This window comes from Bufo gargarizans, chromosome 2 (assembly GCF_014858855.1).
Source record: "Bufo gargarizans isolate SCDJY-AF-19 chromosome 2, ASM1485885v1, whole genome shotgun sequence".
Lineage (NCBI taxonomy): Eukaryota > Metazoa > Chordata > Amphibia > Anura > Bufonidae > Bufo > Bufo gargarizans.
In genome coordinates this window covers 249,953,658-249,975,705 of record NC_058081.1, presented here as the reverse complement: position 1 = coordinate 249,975,705, position 22,048 = coordinate 249,953,658, and the positions used below count along the sequence as shown (strand labels likewise).

The 22,048-nt window shown below is 46.0% G+C and overlaps 1 protein-coding gene across 2 annotated transcripts in view; it reads left to right on the top strand.

The window, feature by feature from the left end:
- Positions 1-22,048, top strand: part of LOC122927895 (dol-P-Glc:Glc(2)Man(9)GlcNAc(2)-PP-Dol alpha-1,2-glucosyltransferase-like) — a 39,872-nt gene that overhangs the window by 4,915 nt on the left and 12,909 nt on the right. For both annotated transcript variants that reach the window (XM_044280217.1, XM_044280218.1), the window contains exon 2: positions 21,743-21,929. In XM_044280217.1, the coding sequence (XP_044136152.1) occupies positions 21,765-21,929 (165 nt within the window). In that variant the 5' untranslated portion in view covers positions 21,743-21,764. The remainder of the gene's footprint in view (positions 1-21,742; positions 21,930-22,048) is intronic.

Here is a 22,048-nt window from a genome sequence, read left to right as displayed (position 1 = left end):
GGCGATCGGACCACAAAGCCACCCCCCACGACCACAAACAAGTAAATCCATGCCCAGTGGCGTAGCTATCGGGGAAGCAGCTGCTTCGGGGCCAAGCTCAGAAGGGGCCCGGGAGCAGTCATTGTACTTCATCCCGGGCCCCTGTCAGAGCAGCTGACTTCTCCTGCACTAAGTCCAGAGTCCTGCACTTGCACCTCTGTCACTGACCTTACATCAGTGACATTGTTCCACCTCTCCCCCTCCTCAGTTCTGATGATGGACAGTGACCAGCCCCCTTTCCCCGCCCCCTTTTCTATCCGCGATTCTTGCAGCCTGAACCTTCCATGCCCAGCATGCTGAACATCATTTGTATTGCCACAACTGCACCAGTAATGTGAGTGGTAGGGGAACTAGGGTCACCCAGCTTACCTACTGTACTGCATGTCACATCATGAGATGTTAACCAGCTTCCCTGCTATCCTGCATGGCACAAGTGCAAAGGCATTAGAGTATGGGAGAGAGGCACAGCAGGAAAGCTAGGTGTCTATATATGTGTGCGTCCATGTACTAGGGATCGACCGACTATCGGTTTTACCGATATTATCGGACGATATTGAGGAGTTTAACTGTTATCGGTATCGGCATTTATTTTGCCGATATTCCGATAACAAATCGGGAACACAGATCGCGCTGCTGACAGCGCTCTCCGTGTTCCCTCTGCAGCACAGGGGAGAAGGAAGCAGTGTCTCCCTCCCCCTGTGCTGGTGCTGCCGCTGCAGCCAATGGGAGAACAGGGAACAAGAGGAGGGGAGGAGCTATGGCCACTGCGCCACCAATGATGTTAACTTACTCATTTATTCAAATTGAACAGGAGGCGGGAGCTGCAGAATCACATAGCCGGCTCCCGACCTCTGAGCTGTAGCTGCGATCTACGGTAGTTAACCCCTCAGGTGCCGCGGATCGCAGCTACTGCTCATAGAGGTCGGGAGCCGGCTGTGTGATTCTGCAGCCAGCTCCCGCCTCCTGTATATGAATGAATGAGATTTATTTTCATTGGTGGCGCAGTGCGCCCGCGGCCCCCACCCCAGTATTAACAACATTGGTGGCGCAGTGCGCCCGCAGCCCCCACCCCAGTATTAACAACATTGGTGGCGCAGTGCGCCCGTGGCCCCCCAACCCCTGTATTAACTAACATTGGTGGTGCAGTGCGCCCGCGGCCCCCACCCCAGTATTAACCACATTGGTGGCGCAGTGCGCCCGCGGCCCCACCACCCCAGTATTAACTAACATTGGTGGCGCAGTGCGCCCCTCCCCCCCCCCCTATTGATCGTTGGTGGCAGTGGCCACAGGATCCCCTCCTCCTCCGATCGGAGTCCCAGCAGTGTAATGCTGGGGCTCCGATCGGTTACCATGGCAGCCAGGACGCTATTGAAGCCCTGGCTGCCATGGTAAGCTCCATGCTGCTGTGTGCACAAAGCACAGAGCAGCAGGGACAGTGTGAGCTCCTATTCACCCTGATAGATCTCTATCAGGGTGAATAGGACAAGGGTTCTAGTCCCTAAGGGGGCTAAAAGTTAGTAAAAAAAAAAAAACAACAAAAAAACCACCAAAATATTAAGTATAAATGAAAAAGAAAGATTTACAAAAAAAAAATACACATTAACAATAAACATTCATTTTCAGCAGGAATTTTTTATTTTTTTTTCAAAAAAGAAAATTCACATAATATCGGTATAAATTATCGGCTATCGGCCTAAAAGTTCACAAATTATCGGTATCGGACCTAAAAAATCAATATCGGTCGATCCCTACCATGTACAGCCAGGTCCATAAATATTGGGACGTTGACACAATTCTAACATATAATATTTCTATACACCACCACAATGGATTTGAAATGAAACGAACAAGATGTGCTTTAACTGCAGACTGTCAGCTTTAATGTGAGGGTATTTACATCCAAATCATGTGAACGGTGTAGGAATTACAACAGTTTGCATATGTGCCTCCCACTTGTTAAGGGACCAAAAGTAATGGGACAATTGGCTTCTCAGCTGTTCCATAGCCAGGTGTGTGTTATTCCCTCATTATCTCAATTACAATGAGCAGATAAAAGGTCCAGAGTTCATTTCAAGTCTGCTATTTGCATTTGGAATCTGTTGCTGTCAACTCTCAAGATGAGATCCAAAGAGCTGTCACTATCAGTGAAGCAAGCCATCATTAGGCTGAAAAAACAAAACAAACCCATCAGAGAGATAGCAAAAACATTAGGCGTGGTCAAAACAACTGTTTGGAACATCCTTTAAAAAGAAGGAACGCACCAGTGAGCTCAGCAACACAAAACGACCCTGAAAACAACTGTGGTGGATGACCAAAGAATTATTTCCCTGGTGAAGACCACACTTTTCACAACAGTTGGCCAGATCAAGAACACTCTCCAGGAGGTAGGTGTATGTGTGTCAAAGTCAACAATCAAGAGAAGACTTCACCAGAGTGAATACAGAGGGTTCACCACAAGATCTAAACCATTGGTGAGCCTCAAAAACAGGAAGGCCAGATTACAGTTTAGCAAACAACATCTAAAAAAAGCCTTCACAGTTCTGGAACATCATCCTATGAACAGATGAGACCAAGATCAACTTGTACCAGAGTGATGAGAAGAGTATGGCGAAAGGAAGGAACTGCTCATGATGCTAAGCATACCACCTCATCAGTGAAGCGTGGTGGTAGTGTCATGGCGTGGGCATGTATGGCTGCCAATTGAACTGGTTCTCTTGTATTTATTGATGATGTGACTGCTGACAAAAGCAGCAGGATGAATTCTAAAGTGTTTCGGGCAATATTATCTGCTCATATTCAGCCAAATGCGCTCAGAATTCGTTGGACGGCGCTTCACAGTGCAGCTGGACAATGACCCAAAGCATACTGCAAAAGCAACCAAAGAGTTTTTTAAGGGAAAGAAGTGGAATGTTATGCAATGGCCAAGTCAATCACCTGACCTGAATCCGATTGAGCATGCATTTCACTTGCTGAAGACAACACTGAAGGGAATATGTCCTAAGAACAAGCGGGAACTGAAGACAGTTGCAGTAGAGGCCTGGCAGAGCATCACCAGGGATGAAATCCAGCGTCTGGTGAGGTCTATGCATTCCAGACTTCAGGCTATAATTGACTGCAAAGGATTTGCAACCAAGTATTAAAAAGTGAAAGTTTGATTTATGATTATTATTCTGTCCCATTACTTTTGGCCCCTTAACAAGTGGGAGGCACATATGCAAACTGTTGTAATTCCTACACCGTTCACCTGATTTGGATGTAAATACCCTCAAATAAAGCTGACGGTCTGCAGGTAAAGCACATCTTGTTAGTTTCTTTTCAAATCCATTGTGGTGGTGCATAGAGCCAAAAATGTTAGAATTGTGTCGCCGTCCCAATGTTTATGGACCTGACTGTGTGTAAGAGTGCGTCCATGTTTGTGGTGACTGTTGTGAGTGCGACCATGTATGTGGAGAGTGTGTGTATGAGTATGTCCATTTAGTTGGAGAGTGCATGTATGACTGCGTCCATGTAGGTGGAGAGTGCGTCCATGACTGCAGTATGAAAGGTACAGGGGCTAAAATACTTGTGGATATGTAGAGGTAAATCGGACATGTTTATTACAATTGCAGGGTTGAGTTGAATATAAACTCTGTCAGCAACTGTAAATGTTAAAAAATAGTCGTGCTAAAATTGAAAGGCAAATAAATACAGTAAATAAAAAGTCACAATAGCCGTATGAGAGGGGTTTGCACAGGAGGAGGGTGTTTGTGAAGGTGTGTGTGTGGGCGTTCAAAAATTTGCTGTGGGGCCCAGTCAGTACTAGCTACGCCTCCTTCCATGCCCATGATTAAAGATATATAGATATATATATATATATATATATAGGACCCCTCACCGTTAATATGTGTCCTCCGGATCGTCCCTTTGCTCCTCCCTCGGTATGTTTTTATGTTTATTGGACGCATCCATCGATTGTTTACTTTTCCAATGTACCTGATCGATGGGTCCGCCTTTCCACTCATGTATGCAAATGCTAAATATGTATGCCTGATTGATGTTCTTACAGTGTGTACAAGGTAGGGTGTGGCCTCTTGGCTCCTATTGTTCTGAGTTGAGCCTGAGGTCAGATTGTCTTCAGTGTTCTGAGGCGCTGGTGCTTTTCCCATCTGCCCAGTCTTTGAGGGCTTATGGGACATCGATGTCACCCCTTGTGTCTGTTGATGTTACCCTACCCCACTTGTTGTATGTTTGGTGTGGGTTTATATTTGGGCTTTGTTATGTCTGGTTTGGTGTTTCATGTCTGGCCTGTTTGGTGTTTCAGGTCAGCATGGATGCCAGATATATCCTTTTGTATGTCCTAACCTCCGGGAGAGGGTCCCTGGAGTTCCCCGGAGGAGGAACTACAAGCAGCTCGACCTGGTGCCGCCATGGTTCTTGCTCCATGATGGTCCAGGTTGTTTCTACTAGATTCTGTGTTTGGTGTTCGTGCTGGGTGCTGCCTGGTGTGTGTGTGTGTGTGTGTGTGTGTGTATTTGGGCCTATGCGCATTACCAGGATCCTGTGGTAGCGGCGTGGACGGCTCGAGTTCCTGTTGCAGCTGTGTCCGGTAGGTGTCCATGTTGGTCCTGTTGGCAGTGGGGTTTTCTGCCACTGGACACTTGCCTGTCGTGTTGTCCACTGCTGGCTGCTTTCTTCCCCTTTGTTGCTAGGCCTTCAGGAGACTCTGGTTCCGTGTCTTGGAGGAATCGGTTGTCTCCACCTTCTAACGCCATATTGCAGGGACCTTTTAGGGTCAGTAGGGACCAGGTTTGAGAGTATGAGCCCCCCCTACCATTGAGGGCGGCTCATACAGTCAGGAGATCAGGGATAGGATTCAGAGATGCTTAGTTGGTTTCCAGCTCCCTTTTCCCCGTTTCTGTTTCCAGGTCTGGCTGCTACCTTATTTTCCCCACAATGTACTATAAATATATAATATGAGTCTACACACCCCTGTTAAAATGTTGGGTTTCTATGATGTAAAAAAATGAGACAAAGATAAATCATTTCAGAACTTTTTCAACCTTTAATGTGACCTATAAACTGTACTACTCAATTGAAAAACAAACTGAAATCTTTTAGGTAGGGGGAAGAAAAAATATAAAAATAAAATATGGTTGCATAAGTGTGCACACCCTTAAACTAATACTCTGTTGAAGCACCTTTTGATCTTATTACAGCACTCAGTCTTTTTGGGTAGGAGTCTATCAGCATGGCACATTTTGACTTGACATGATTTTCCCACTCGTCTTTGCAAAAACACTCCAAATCTGTCAGATTGCGAGGGCATCTCCTGTGCACAGCCCTCTTCAGATCACCCCACAGATTTTCAATCGGATTCAGGTCTGGGCTCTGGCTGGGCCATTCCAAAACTTTAATCTTCTTCTGGTGAAGCCATTCCTTTGTTGATTTTGATGTATGCTTTGGGCCGTTGTCATGCTGAAAGATGAAGTTCCTCTTCATGTTCAGCTTTCTAGCAGAAGCCTGAAGGTTTTGTGCCAATATTGACTGGTATTTGGAACTGTTCATAATTCCCTCGAGCTTAACTAAGGCCCCAGTTCCAGCTGAAGAAAAACAGCCCCTTGGCATGATGCTGCCACCTCCATGCTTTACTGTGGGTATGGTGTTCTTTTGGGGATGTGCAGTGTTGTTTTTGCACCAAACATATTTTTTGGAATTATTGCCAAAAAGTTCAACCTTAGTTTCATCAGACCAGAACACCTTTTCCCCTCACCCATGACGGCACCCCATGCGACCAGGGACCTCCCATCCGGGACAGGAAACCTGACAAGATAAAAGGTTCACACCCCCACCAAGCACCAGTTCAGGTTTCCTATCCTCCGGATAGGAAGTTCCTGGGAAGTTCTGAAGATGGTTCTCACCTGCAGCTGGGGGGAGGCCCGAGTTCTGATCCGGTAGGAGGCCTTCCCCAGGCAGCTGAAGGCTCTCCAGAGCTGCTGCCTAAAGTCTGCCTTTCCCCTGCATTCCGGCGCCGATCCCGAGGGAGCCACTGTGGCCGTGTTCAAGCGGCTTCCCTCATGCTGTTCGGCGTGTTGCCCGGTTTCCTGTTGGTGTCGGGGAGGCGTCTGCGCGCGCCTCCGGCAGGACTTAACCCGGAAGTAGGGGAAAAAGCGCCGGAATAGCCTAGGCGCATCCTTTAAAATGTAAATGGGGCTGCGGGGGAATCCAGCCAGCTGATGTAGCACATGGTGCTGTGCTGAAGAGGCTCCTTCCTGCAAAGATGTCAGAGCCAGCAGATGGACGCGCTGAACTCCTGGAACCCTTGAGGCCCGCTAGTCCGGTACCGGTCCCGAGGAGTGGGGACAAAGATCAGTGGTGAGGTGTATCTTTTTATTAATGCGGTGGTGTTTTTTACTTGTTTTAGGTTGCAAAGACCCCCAAAAAAGCGGCTTCAAAAACAAAGCATAAGGAGTGTGAGGGATGCAGAGTGGCCCTAGCATCCTCTTATTCTAAACCATTATGCACGCCGTGTATCGATAAGTTGGTGGCGGAGGAGTCTGAGCCTCTCCAAAAACATGAGGTCCTTAATACGATCCTAGGTCAGGACCTCCTTAAAGTCATTGAAGAAGGGCTGCCATAGGTCACCAGACAAGTCCCCGGATGTTAGGGATTCTGATATAGACCTCTCGGACGTGGAAGAAAGGGAAGCGGGTCAGTTATTTTCTAATGACGCTACATCGTCAGAAGAGGAGGAAGCAGGGAGTTGCCTGTTTTCACCTGAGGACACCCAAAACCTACTAAAAGCTGTCAGAGCGACAATGCAACTTAAGGATGTGAAACAGCCTAAGTCAACAGCAGATCTAGCTTTTCAGGGATTAGGCCCCAGAAAACATAGGGTCTTCACCATTCATGAAAACGTCCAAGCATTAATTAAAAAGGAAAGGAAAAATCCTGACAGGAAGTTTTTTATCCCAAACTCAGTTAAAAGGAAATATCCCTTTTATGAGAAAGTAGCAGCTATTTGGGACAAGGCCCCTACAGTAGACACCCCGGTAGCAAAGATCGCCAAAAAATCTTCTTTACCGTTTGATGATTTGGGTAGCCTGTCTGACCCATTAGACAAAAAGGCGGATATTTATTTAAGGCTACTTTCACACTTGCGCTTGATCGGATCCGTTCTGAACGGATCCGATCATATTAATGCAGACGGAGGCTCCGTTCAGTACGGATCCGTCTGCATTAATAACTTAGAAAAATTTCTAAGTGCGAAAGTAGCCTGAGCGGATCCGTTCAGACTTTCAATGTAAAGTCAATGGGGGACGGATCCGCTTGAAGATTGAGCCATATGGTGTCATCTTCAAGCGGATCCGTTCCCATTTACTTACATTGTAAGTCTGGACGGATCCGCACGGCCAGGCGGACAGCTGAACGCTGCAAGCAGCGTTCAGCTGTCCGCCTGGCTGTGCGGAGGCCAGCGGAGCGGAGGCTGAACGCCGCCAGACTGATGCAGTCTGAGCGGATCCGCATCCATTCAGACTGCATCAGGGCTGGACGGAAGCGTTCTGCTCCGCTCGTGAGCTCCTTCAAAGAGAGCTCACGAGCGGACAGCAGAACGCTAGTGTGAAAGTAGCCTTAGAAAGGCGTGGGAATCAACCTCTGCTTGCCTGAGACCTGCTGTCGCAGCCTCATGGGTTTCAAGATCACTGCATATCTGGTTGGAACAGTTAGAACAGCATCTCAGTGAAAAGAAGCCAAGAGAGGAAGTTTTGGCCTCCCTTCCTACCTTTTTTTAAAGCCGTTGACTTTCTAGCGGATGCCAACACGGATATGGTTAGGTTTTTGGCCAGATCATCCGCCTTGTCTAATGCGGCTAGGAGAGCTATCTGGCTGAAATCCTGGAAAGCAGATCAGGGCTCGAAGGCCAGACTGTGCTCCATCCCTTGTGAAGGTGACAGACTTTTTGGATCGTCTCTTGACGACATACTGGAAAAAACCTTATACAAAAAGGGTATTCCGGTTCCTCAACGCCCCCCCCCCCCATTCTCGTAAATACCAGAATAAAAAACAAAGGGGTAGACAGTACGACAGAAGGGAAAAGGATAGATTTCCTAAGAAATCAGGAGGTTTCCTTTTTAAGCCCCAGGACCCAAGACTTAAGGATAAGCAATGACGCTGAATCCCAGGTGGGGGGAAGATTATCTCTTTTTCTCCCAGCCTGGAAAACGGTAACCAAAAACGGTTGGATCCTGGGAGGGATTGGAGAAGGGTTCCGGTTGGAATTTCTGACCCCCGGGATTTATTCGTTCAGACAGACTGCCCCAAGGACCAGATAAAAAAACAGGCCTTCGAGTCAGAGGTGTTGCTTCTTCTACGCAAGGGGGTAGTAGTCCCGGTTCCACAGGCAGAGAGGGGCAAGGGATTTTACTCTCCTCATTTTTTAGTGAGAAAACCCAATGGCTCCTTCCGAGTAATCCTAAACTTAAAGAAACTAAACAGGTTTCTCAAATACAAGAAGTTTTGCATGGAGACCATAAGATCAACCATAGATCTCCTATCAAGAGATTGCTGGATGGCGACACTGGACTTAGAAGACGCATATTACCATGTGCCAATTCATGCGTCCTCCCCAAAAATTTTAAGGATGGCGGTCTGGGTTCAGGGAGAGTGTCTACACCTTGCAGTACAAAACCCTACCTTTTCGGGTTTCACAAGCCCCCAGAATCTTTACGAAAGTGATTGCAGAGGTGGCTTCCTTTCTAAGATTGTCAGGGGTTCCGTTGCTGCCATATCTAGACGACTTCCTGTTTATTTCCCAGACAAAAGAAAAATTAGTTTCCTGCTCCCTATTAAAAAACCTGGGCTGGAAAATAAATTGGAAAAAGTCTTGCCTGTCACCATCTCAGACCTGTGTGTTTTTAGGCATCCTGTTAGATTCCCGGGTAGAAAAAAACGTTCCTTCCGTCCACCAAGATATCTCCATCAGGGAACATGTTTGGGATCTTTTCAGGTCTTACCTCTGCTTGTTCAGAAAGGAGATGGCAGTTCTGGGCCACCTGACAGCAACAATTCCTGCAGTCCCATATGCGCAGGCCCATACGAGGAAGCTACAGTTGTGCATCCTGCACCAATGGGATGGTTGCAAACAGTCGTTAGATCGGACTTTCCATTTATACGCGATGATGTCTCTCTTTTGGTGGACAGTGCCAGAGAATCTTTCAGCAGGGGTATCCTGGTCTTTTCAGGATCCGATACTAATAACTACGGATGCCAGCCCATGGGGGTGGGGGGCTCACTCGAAGAACAAAGGCTGCAAGGGAGGTGGGATTTGAACACCAGGAAAGCCACCTCAAACTTCAAAGAGCTAAAGGCAGTGGAAATGGCGTTAAAATCAATAGTTCCGGGCATATCCCACATGAAAATAATTCTATACTCAGACAACTCAACAACAGTCACATACGTCAACCATCAAGGTGGAACGAGGGTACCTTCTCTGGCAAAACTTTGTCACCAGATTTTCCAGCTGGCAGAGCAGAAGCATCTGTCCCTGTCGGCAGTCCACATAAAAGGGAAGGAGAACATAGTGGCCAATTTTTCTGAGCCGCGTCCAGCTAAAACAGGGAGATTGGTGTCTAAACCCAAAGGTATTCTCCCAGTTAACGCAAAAATTTGGTCTCCCCACGGTAGACCTTTTTGCCTCCAGGAAGAATGAAAAAGTAGAGAGATTCTTCTCCCTGAATCGTTTGGACAATCCAACAGCCCTAGACTGATTGGCACAGGACTGGTCTCAGGAGGAGGGTTATGCCTTCCCTCCTTTTTCCCTAATACCGCAGGTCCTAAAGAAAGTCCAGAGGGAGAGAGCGATAATTACCCTGATTGCCCCAGTATGGCCGAAAAGATCCTGGTACTCCAACCTCCTAATCTTAGTGATAGCCCCCCCCCTGGATTCTGCCTCCTCGGGAGGATCTATTGTATCAAGGCCCAATCCTGCATCCCAACCCCAAAATCTTGCACCTGGCAGTGTGGAGACTGAAAGGGGGATTTGGTTAGGTCTGGGCCTTTCCCAATCAGTAGTTACCACCATTCTGGGAAGTAGTAAATCTACTACAGCTAGGAAATATAATAAGATCTGGGAGGTCTTCTCCTCCTTCTTAGGGATCAGTCCTGACCCTTTCTCTCCTCCAAATGTCTCAAGAGTCCTAGACTTTCTACAAGCTGGTCCGGACAAGGGGCTTAGGGCTTCCACCCTGAGAGTGTATGTGGCGGCTTTAAGTTACTTTTTCTATGTACAGTTGGCCCTTCATCCTTGGGTAAAGAGGTTTATTTCAGCGGCCTCCAGGATCCGCCCTTCGATAAGACCTTTGTCCCCTCCTTGGGACTTAAACACTGTTTTGACTGCCCTGTCACAGAAACCTTTTGAACCCCTGTCAGAGATCCCCATAGACATGCTCTCTTTTAAAATATCCTTTTTACTGGCCATTACATCAGCTAGAAGGATTTCAGAGATTCAAGCCTTCTCAGCATTTCCACCGTATACCCAGATCTTAGATGACAAAGTTATTATTAGGCCACTCCCGTCCTTTCAGCCAAAAGTAGTCACGGACTTCCACAGAAGTCAAGATTTTATCCTTCCATCCTTTTGCACAAATCCTTGCAATGATTTAGAAAGGGAGTATCATTGCCTGGACGTTAAAAGATGTCTGTTAACTTATTTGGAGTCTACCTCTGCCTGGAGGTTGAAAGAAAACCTCCTTATTCAGTTTTGGGGTAAAAATAAGGGGCGAAAAGTGTCAATGGCAGTCATTGCCAGATGGGTCAAAAGGGCCATTTCCGCAGCCTACCTAGCACAGGGCCTCTCTCCCCCTTCAGGGTTTGGAGGTCACTCCACCCGAGCGGTGGCTATGTCCTGGGCCGAAAAGGCAGATGCCTCTCTGGCTCAAATTTGTAGAGCAGCAATGTGGAATTCTCCACATACGTTCTTAAATCATTACAGGCTCCAACTTCACGCGGATTCCGCCTTTGGTAGGAAGGTGCTTCAGGCGGTGGTCCCACCCTAATTTCCTCATTAATAGTCTATCTCGCATGGGGTGCCGTCATGGGTGAGGGGAAAACAACATTGCTTACCGGTAATTGGTTTTCTCGATACCCATGACGGCACCCCCAAAAAAAAATAATAAAAATATATATATATTTTTTAGATATTCTAGTTACCTTAATAGGTTTAGTATGGAGTAGCCTTCTACTCCTCGGTAAAATTATTAGGGAAATTCCCTAATGAACAGTCTAATTCAGAAGAGAGATAATGTACCGTATTGGATCTCTCTTTCTTTTCTTAACCACTTAAGGACCACAGGTTTATACCCCCCTAGTGACCAGGCCCTTTTTTACAAATCGGCACTCCACAACTTTAGCAGTTTATCGCTCGGTCATGCAACTTACCACCCAAATGAATTTTACCTCCTTTTCTTCTCACTAATAGAGCTTTCATTTGGTGGTATTTCATTGCTGCTGACATTTTTACTTTTTTTGTTATTAATTGAAATTTAACGATTTTTTTGCAAAAAAATGACATTTTTCACTTTCAGTTGTAAAATTTTGCAAAAAAAACCACATCCATATATAAATTTTTCGCTAAATTTATTGTTCTACATGTCTTTGATAAAAAAAAAAATGTTTGGGTAAAAAAAAAAATGGTTTGGGTAAAAGTTATAGCGTTTACAAACTATGGTACAAAAATGTGAATTTCCGCTTTTTGAAACGGCTCTGATTTTCTGAGCACCTGTCATGTTTCCTGAGGTTCTACAATGCCCAAACAGTAGAAAAACCCCACAAATGACCCCATTTCGGAAAGTAGACACCCTAAGGTATTCGCTGATGGGCATAGTGAGCTCATAGAAGTTTTTATTTTTTGTCACAAGTTAGCGGAAAATGATGATTTATTTTTTATTTTATTTTTTTCTTACAAAGTCTCATATTCCACTAACTTGCGACAGAAAATAAAAAATTCTAGGAACTCGCCATGCCCCTCATGGAATACCTTGGGGTGTCTTCTTTCCAAAATGGGGTCACTTGTGGGGTAGTTATACTGCCCTGGCAATTTAGGGGCCCAAATGCGTGAGAAGTAGTGTGAAATCAAAATGTGTAAAAAATGGCCTGCGAAATCCGAAAGGTGCACTTTGGAATATATGCCCTTTTGCCCACCTTGGCTGCAAAAAAGTGTGACACATCTGGTATCGCCGTACTCAGGAGAAGTTGGGGAATGTGTTTTGGGGTGTCATTTTACATATACCCATGCTGGGTGAGAAAAATATCTTGGTCAAATGCCAACTTTGTATAAAAAAATGGGAAATGTTGTCTTTTGCCAAGATATTTCTCTCACCCAGCATGGGTATATGTAAAATGACACCCCAAAACACATTCCCCAACTTCTCCTGAGTACGGCGATACCACATGTGTGACACTTTTTTGCTGCCAAGGTGGGCAAAGGGGCACACATTCCAAAGTGCACCTTTCGGATTTCACCAGCCATTTTTTACAGATTTTGATTTCAAACTACTTCTCACACATTTGGGCCCCTAAATTGCCAGGGCAGTATAACTACCCCACAAGTGACCCCATTTTGGAAAGAAGACACCCCAAGGTATTCCATGAGGGGCATGGCGAGTTCCTCGAATTTTTTATTTTTTGTCGCAAGTTAGTGGAATATGAGACTTTGTAAGGAAAAAAATAAAAATAAAAAAAATCATCATTTTCCGCTAACTTGTGACAAAAAATAAAAAATTCTAGGAACTCGCAGTGCCCCTCACGGAATACCTTGGGGTGTCTTCTTTCCAAAATGGGGTCACTTGTGGGGTAGTTATACTGCCCTGGCAATTTAGGGGACCATATGCGTGAGAAGTACCTTGCAATCAAAATGTGTAAAAAATGGCCTGCGAAATCCTAAAGGTGCTCTTTGGAATGTGTGCCCCTTTGCCCACCTTGGCTGCAAAAAAGTGTCACACATCTGGTATCGCCGTACTCAGGAGAAGTTGGGGAATGTGTTTTGGGGTGTCATTTTACATATACCCATGCTGGGTGAGAGAAATATCTTGGCAAAAGACAACATTTCCCATTTTTTTATACAAAGTTGGCATTTGACCAAGATATTTATCCCACCCAGCATGGGTATATGTAAAATGACACCCCAAAACACATTCCCCAACTTCTCCTGAGTACGGCGATACCACATGTGTGACACTTTTTTGCAGCCTAGATGCGCAAAGGTGCCCAAATTCCTTTTAGGAGGGCATTTTTAGACATTTCGGTCCCAGACTTCTTCTCACGCTTTAGGGCCCCTAAAAAGCCAGGGCAGTATAAATACCCCACATGTGACCCCATTTTGGAAAGAAGACACCCCAAGGTATTCAATGAGGGGCATGGCGAGTTCATAGAAAAAAACATTTTTGGCATAAGTTAGCGGAAATTGATTATTATTTTTTTTTTTTCTCACAAAGTCTCAATTTCCGCTAACTTGGGTCAAAAATTTAAAACTTTCATGGACTCAATATGCCCCTCACGGAATACCTTGGGGTGTCTTCTTTCCAAAATGGGGTCAGTTGTGGGGTGTTTGTACTGCCCTGGCATTTGAGGGTCTCCGCAATCATTACATGTATGGCCAGCATTAGGAGTTTCTGCTATTCTCCTTATATTGAGCATACAGGTAATGAGATTTTTTTTTCCCGTTCAGCCTCTGGGCTGAAAGAAAAAAATGAACGGCACAGATTTCTTCATTCGCATCGATCAATGTGGATGAAAAAATCTCTGCCCAAAAAAAAAAGGAGGGGAAAGGCGTCTGCCAGGACATAGGAGCTCCGCCCAACATCCATACCCACTTAGCTCGTATGCCCTGGCAAACCCGATTTCTCCATTCACATCAATCGATGTGGATGAATAAATCATTGCCGGGATTTTTTATATTTTTTTTTATATATACAAAGTGTTTGCCAAAGCATAGGAACGCCGCCTCCTCCTCAGCTCGTATGCCTCGGCAAACATATCTGTTACTGCAGAGGAGAAATCTCGTCTTGCAGCGCCGCATACACCGACTTTTGTGTAATCTGACAGCAGCGCAATGCTTCTGTCAGAATGCACATCAGTGCTGCAGCTGCTTGATCGCTTGGTCCACCTAGAAGGTAAAAAAAAAAAAAAAAAAAACAGGCCGCAACGCAATAAATTTATTAACATTAACTTTTATAAACTTTTGAAACAGAACAATAACTTTTTTGCTTACCGGTGATTTTTTTTTTTTTTTTTTTTTTTTTTACCTTTATTGAACAAACCTCTCCTTCCCCATGGGACAATGTGCAAAGCGCAAATCGCCCAGAGATGCGGCGAAGTACATTATGCACTTTGTCCCAGGTGAAAGGAGAGGTTTGTGGCAGCTCTGTGTGAAAGGGCCCTAAGACCCCTGTGTGCCTGTCCTGTGTACGCAATCCCTATGCTAATAGTGTACCTGAGTGTGGAACTTGCGGAAACACTCCCCTATGCATAGGGCAGGCTGGTCAGGACAGTCAGGACAAAAAAAGGTGGGGTCACGCCTTATTCCACCCCTGCTACAGACACGACATCTTTTTCTTGTGGAACGTTGAGTTGGGGTACCAGGATAGACAGACGGGAAATGTCTGCCATGTAGCCGGCTCACTACATCAGGGCCTTGGGGCACGGACCCTCCTGGATACAGGATTTCCGAAATGATCTCTTCCTGGAATTTTAGGAAGGATCCTGTTCTCCCAGCCTTACTGTAGAGAACAAAACTATTGTACATCGCCAATTGGATCAAATAAACAGACACCTTCTTATACCAGCGTCTGGTTCTGCGGGAAACTAAATAGGGAGCCAACATCTGGTCATTGAAGTCCACCCCTCCCATGTGAAGGTTATAGTCGTGGACAGAGAGGGGTTTCACAATGACTCCAGTTGCCCGTTCAATTTGGACAGTCGTGTCTGCGTGAATGGTGGACAGAAGGTAAACGTCCCTCTTGTCCCTCCACTTCACCGCGAGCAGTTCTTGGTCACACAAGGCAGCCCTCTCCCCCCGTGCAAGTCGGGTACTAACGAGCCGTTGGGGGAAGCCCCGGCGACTAGGTCGCGCGGTGCCACAGCATTGAATTCCGACTAGATGTAAGTGCCGAAAGAGGGCCACGCTTGAGTAAAAATTGTCCACGTATAAGTGGTACCCCTTGTGGAGTAAGGGTGACACCAAGTCCCAGACAATCTTGCCACTGCTCCCCAGGTAGTCAGGACATCCGACCGGCTCCAGTTTTGAGTCTTTTCCCTCATAGACCCTAAAACGATATGTATAGCCTGTGGCCCTTTCACAGAGCTTATACAGTTTGACCCCATACCGGGCGCGCTTGCTGGGGATGTACTGTTTTATGCCAAGGCGCCCGGTAAAATGTACTAGGGACTCGTCTATGCAGATGTTTTGATTAGGGGTATACGCATCTGCAAATCTGGATGACAAATGGTCTATGAGGGGCCGAATTTTATGGAGCCGGTCATAAGCAGGGTGGCCTCTTGGATGACAGGTGCTATTGTCCGTAAAATGCATAAAGCACATGATGGCCTCAAAACGTGCCCTAGACATTGCAGCAGAGAACATGGGCATGAAATGTATTGGGTCTTTAGACCAATATGACCGCAATACATTTTTTTTAGTTAGACCCATGCTGAGGAGAAGGCCCAAAAAAAATTTAAACTCGGAAACAGTGACTGGTTTCCACCGGAAAGGCTGGGCATAGAAGCTTTCCGGATTGGCGGTAATAAACTGTGTGGCGTAGCGGTTGGTTTCTGCCACAACTAGGTCATAGAGATCCGCGGTGAAGAACAGCTCAAAAAACTGAAGGGCCGATCCTAAATGAGCCGTCTCCACGCGAACTCCAGACTGGGCGGTGAAAGGGGGCAATACGGGTGCGGCGGAATCAGGGGATTGCCAATTAGGATTTGCCAGCACCTCTGGGAGACTAAGGGTTCTACGGGCCTGTGAACGCGGTGGCTGCGACGGGGGAGTTATTGCACGTGCCACCGTACCAGCTGGAACTGCCCTTCTGGTGCTCGCCACTTCACCAGGGAATACGGCAGTGCTGGTAGAAGGTCCAGGGTGTGCTGCGCTGCTGGTGTATGCCGCACCATAAACAAGATCAGCGCTAGCACCACTCTGCTGCAAATGAGGATCATCATGCAGGGTAGGCACAACTCTTACATGGGATCGGGTACGTCTGGCCGTAGCAGGGACCTCTACCTCGTCATCCTCACTAGCCGTTAGAGTGCCACTGCTGTCTACAGGTTCATATTCTGAACCACTGGATTCAGCGGATGAGGCGTCCCCATCGCTTTCATCCATCACGGCCAGAATCCTGTAGGCCTCTTCAGCGGAATACCCCTTGTTTGACATTTTGGGTTCACTAAATTTAGGGGGTATTCCTCTGAGACTACCCAGGAAAAAGAGCAAACCTGCCTAGTAAAAGGGAGTGCTTGCGAAGTAAAGCTGCGATCGCTAATAAAGATCCAAAAAGCTCAAAAGTGATCTTTTATAGCGCCGCAGCGATTTTACGGTGTTTTTGCAGTGATCAGAAAAAAAAAATTCTGTCACTGCGGTGGGGCGGACTGAACGCAAGTGTGCGCACAAGATCAGGCCTGATTGGGCGAACACTGCGTTTTTTGTAGAACCTAAGGTGACCCTAATGTACTTATATAGATCTGATTGCGATCAGTATTGATCACTTACAGATACTATATAGTACTAGTGCTGATTAGCGACAGCGATGACGCTAATCAGCGACTAATCGGTGACTGAGGTGCGGTGGGCGCTAAACTACCTAGCAAGTAGCTAACTACCTGGCAGGGGTGAGGGACCCTTACAGGGGGGGTGATCAATGACAGGGGGGTGGACAAGGGGGTGATCAGGGTGATCAGGGAGTCTAATATGGGTGATCAGGTGCTAAATAAGGGGTTAATAAATGACAGGGTAATATCTAATGTGTAGTGTGGTGTTTGGTGCTACTTACTGAGCTGCCTGTGTCCTCTGGTGGTCGATCCAAGCGAAAGGGACCACCAGAGGACCAGGCAGCAGTTATATCAGACGCTATTTTCAAAATAGCGTCTGACATAACCATTTCATTGGACGATTCAAAAATCTACAGCCTGCCAGCCAATGATCGCGGCCGGCAGGCTGCAGATGAACTTGTGCACTATGCGTTCCTGTGTGCGCGCGTTCACAGGAAATCTCGGCTCACGCGAGATGACGCCAATCGGCGTTAGCGTAGCCTGGGAGCGCCGCAGAGATGACGCCTTTCGGCGTTAGAGTAGCGGTAAGTGGTTAAGTGTGTTCACCTCCGGAGTACTGTTTATTACTATCACTGGTGCTTGGTGGGGGTGTGAACCTTTTATCTTCTCAGGTTTCCTGTCCCGGATGGGAGGTCCCTGGTCGCATGGGGTGCCTTCATGGGTATCGAGAAAACCAATTACCGGTAAGCAATGTTGTTTTCCCACATGCTTTTGGGAGACTTCAGATGTGTTTTTGCAAAATGTAGCCTGACTTGGACGTTTTTCTTCATAAGAAAAGGCTTTCGTCTTGCCACTCTACCCCATAACCCAAACATATGAAGAATACGGGAGATTGTTGTGACATGTACCACACAGCCAGTACTTGCCAGATATTCCTGCAGCTCGTTTAATGTTGCTGTAGGCCTCTTGGTAGCCTCGCAGACCAGTTTTCTTCAAGTCTTTTCATCAATTTTGGAGGGACGTCCAGTTCTTGGTAATGTCACTGTTGTGCCATATTTTCTCCACTTGATGATGACTGTCTTTACTGTGTTCCATGGTATATCTAATGTCTTAGAAATTCTTTTGTACCCTTCTTCTGACTGATACCTTTTAACAATGAGATCCCTCTGATGCTTTGGAAGCTCTCTGTGGACCATGGCTTTTGCTGTGTGATGCGACTAAGAAAATTTCAGGAAAGACCAACTAGAGCAGCTGAACTTTATTTGGGGTTAATCAGAGGCACTTTAAATGATGGCAGGTGTATGCTGACTCCTTTTTAACATCATTTTGAATGTGATTGCTTAATTCTGACCATAGCTACATCCCCAGTTATAAGAGGGTGTGCACACGTATGCAACCACACTATTATTTTATTTTATTTTTTCTCCCCCCCCCCCCCCCCCCCAAAGATTTCAGTTTGTTTTTCAATTGAGTGGTATCGTTAATAGGTTGCATTAAGGCCGAATGCACACGGCTGAGAGCGGTCCGTGGTATGCCGGGCTGGATTCCTGTTCAGAGCAGAAGCGCACGGCGTCATTGGTTGCTATGACGCCGTGCGCTTCATGCCGCCGCTGCTGTACAGTAATTTTATTTTTTTATATATACAATTGAGCTCCATGGTGTATGTTGATCGTATGAGAAAAACCCACCCTTACATACCCGATCTAGCACTTACATTATTTTTGTTGTTCTTCTCCATTAGAAGAGAACAACAGAAATAAATAGCGGTGATGTGAACGGGTGGTGGGGATTTATGCAGGGGACCATTACTGGTCTAAATAACATCAGGCTATTATAGTGAAGTTATAAAGTCCAGTCCAGTATGGCGGATCTTCCCTGTACTTTACCACTTGGCTATAATAGCCTGTCTGAATTCACTACATACTGCACCACATACGTGTGTGTGATGTATGTAGTACAGCGTGTGATGTATCTGCAATGTGACAGTAAGATCTGCCTGTGTGAGCTAGGAGATGACCATGTGACAGTGTTTATATGCAAGGTTAGGTTGTGTAGAGCAAGCACTGCAGTGCAGGGGCCGGGGAAGGGCAGATTATTCACACCCACAAATATTCATGAGGGACAGCTCAGTCATTGTTGTTACACGCCCCCACAGCTTTGCTGCAGCATGTAAACAAAGGAAGAATAACAGAACTATGTAAAGGTGTAAGTACAGGGCTCCAGATGGCGACCAAAATGGCGACAAGACTTTGTAGTCTTGTCGCCATTTGCGCCTAGACCCTCTGCTGCTCTGCCTCTTTCACACGCAAGTTGAATTGACATGGCACGTGCTGCTCTAAGTTAAAAAAAAAACAAAAAAACACCAAAATACTAAAAGTATAAATCCTCCTCTTACCAAATTTTACATATGTTTATTTTTTTATTGTTTATATATTTTATATTTCATTTCGCCACCCCTGAAAATGCGAACTATTGAATATTAAAAATCTTATGCGGTGAACGCCATAACAGGAAAAAGAATAAAAAACGTGCAATTTACCTTTTTTTTTTTTTTTTTCGGGTCACCTTCTCCCGACAAAAATTAGGATCGGACTGTTCTATTATGGTCCAGACGTTCCATAAAATGCAGAATGCAGGCGTCTGTTTTAGTGTTTTATTTTTTTGCGTGGTATCGCAATCGAATCAAAATTTTTGGTATCGTGGCAACCCTAGGTAAGACATTTTTATTTTTTTTCCCATTACTCGGATAACCCCTTTTTAATATGTAGGCCCTGGCGACATGATTTCATTGTATAATGCTGTCACATGAAGCAGGCAAAGGATTGCATTACAAAGTGTGAAATCCGCAGTAAATATCTCCAGAAACAACTGCTGTGCTGCAGATTTCAGGATCCACACGGCAGGTTAATTTCTGCACAGAAAATATGTGGACAAAGCGTACAGGAGATTTATGAAATCTCCTTCACTTTGCTGGTACTTTTATTACTGAGTTTTTTTCCACATGCTGATTCATGTGGGAGAAAACCTAGATAATCCGCAGCATGTGCAGGTAGCCTAAACAAATGGGTAGTGCATCTGTGTCACAAACATAAAACTGAATAGCACATGTACATTTAGAGTCCCTGTATGTTAAATAAAATCAGAAGGACTGGGGACAGACTCATAAAGGGAATTTATCAACCTGTTTACGTCACTATGGACATTAAAGAGGACCTTTCACCGATTATGACACTGTGAACTAAATATACAGGAATATAGAGCGGCGCCCGGGGATCTCACTGCACTTACTATTATTCCTGGGCGCCGCTCCGTTCTCCTGCTATGCCCTCCGGTATCTCCGGTCACTAAGTTTTGGTAGGCGGAGTCTGCCCTTGTTCTGCTGTAGCGCTGGCCAATTGCATTGCAGAGCTCACAGCCTGGGAGAAAATAACCTCCCAGGCTGTAAGCTCTGCGCTGCGATTGGCCAGCGCTAGAGCAGAACAAGGGCAGACTCCGCCTACCATAACTTAGTGACTGAAATCTACGCCTACTATAACTTAGTGGCCGGAGATACCGGAGGGCATAGCGGGAGAACGGAGCGCTGCCCGGGGATAATAGTAAGTGCAGTGAGATCCCCGGGCGCCGCTCTATATTCCTGTATATTTAGTTCAGTGTCATAATCGGTGAAAGGTCCTCTTTAAAGGGGCTGTCCCACGAAAAATATTCTACAGTTTTCAATCCAGCATCTGGATCTGAATACTTCTGTAATTGTATGTAATAAAAAAAAATTGTATAGCCACTGAGTTCAATAAAATTATTCTGTATAGTGTCACTTAATTTCTTATTTCTTTGTCCTACTCGCTGAGAACGCCGCACATGCTCAGTTTCATCCTTCAGCTGCCTCCTGAGCTGTGATAGGGAGAGCTGAGACACGCCCCCCTTAGCTGCAGCAGAAGACACTCCCCTGAGCTGTGATAGGGAGAGCTGAGACACGCCCCCTGAGCTGCAGCAGAAAATACACTCCCCTGAGCTGTGATAGGGAGAGCTGAGACACGCCCCCTTAGCTGCAGCAGAAGACACTCCCCTGAGCTGTCAGCTTGATATAAATCTGGCAGAGCAATGAATGGGGAGATCTCTGGATCCATGTGAGGTACAGGGCTGGTTCTAGCTTTGTTAGAAAGAGATTGTCATGTATTATATGATGTCTGATTTTCATTTTTTACATTTATCATGGGATAACCCCTTTCAGTTACCTAATAACTACCCTGTAGAAAAACACTAGCAATTACAAATAATTATTTAGGGATAATCCCTTAAAAAGTCACAAATTATGGACTGGTGTATGCGAATCAACAAATCAACCCCCTGGGCTTTCTATTGATAAAACTTAAAGGGGTATCCTCAACACGCCGTTTAATACTTACCTGCTCCCGGCACGCTGTCCACTTCCTGGTTTCGGCAGGGGGCGGGCTCCATCTTGATTGATGTCTTCTCCCGGCCGGCCGTGCACTGTACTGAATGCGCACGCCGAGTCCGCTCATGCGCCCTGGTGACTTCTTCCTGGCAAGTATACTATACTGGCCAGGAAGAAATCACCATAGCGCATGCGTGGCCTCGGCGTGCGCGTTCAGTTTGTAATTGTCCTAAAAAGAGTGCTTACAGGAGATTTGGTCCTTGCACTAGAATTAATGGCTTCCTGCCTGGCTATTAAAGTGGTATTCTAGTTTTAACAAGTTATCCTTTTCCACAACTTGGCCTCCCACCGATCATGGGAATGTGGGCCCGCACCCTGAAATGAATGGATTGGCTGGTTGTGCATTGACTGTGCTGTCCATTCATTCTGTATGGGACTGCTGGAAGTAGCTGAGCGCTGTGGAGTGGCACTGTGCATGCTCCAATAGCCATTCCATTTATTTTGGGAAATTGGGGCTCCAGCAATCAGACCCCACCAGTCTAATAGTTATCCCTTATTTTTTTTCTTTTGCAGGATATTTGGCACTGAAGGAAACATGGACAAGTTGGAAGGTTACTACTTCTCTGCTCTGTTCAGTGGATGTTTTCTGCTGTCCAGCTTCCTATTTTCTAAAGTGACCCGAGAGCAGCGGGACCCGTATATGGATGAAATCTTCCACATCCCGCAGGCTCAGCAGTATTGTCAAGGACACTTCAAGCAGGTAAGCATGACATGCAGCTCCTTCCTGTGGTTGTTTGTTTTTATTTCAGCATATTAATTTTTCTTTTCAGTAGAATACAGTAACTAGGAAAAAAAACATTTTAAAGGGCTTCTGTCACC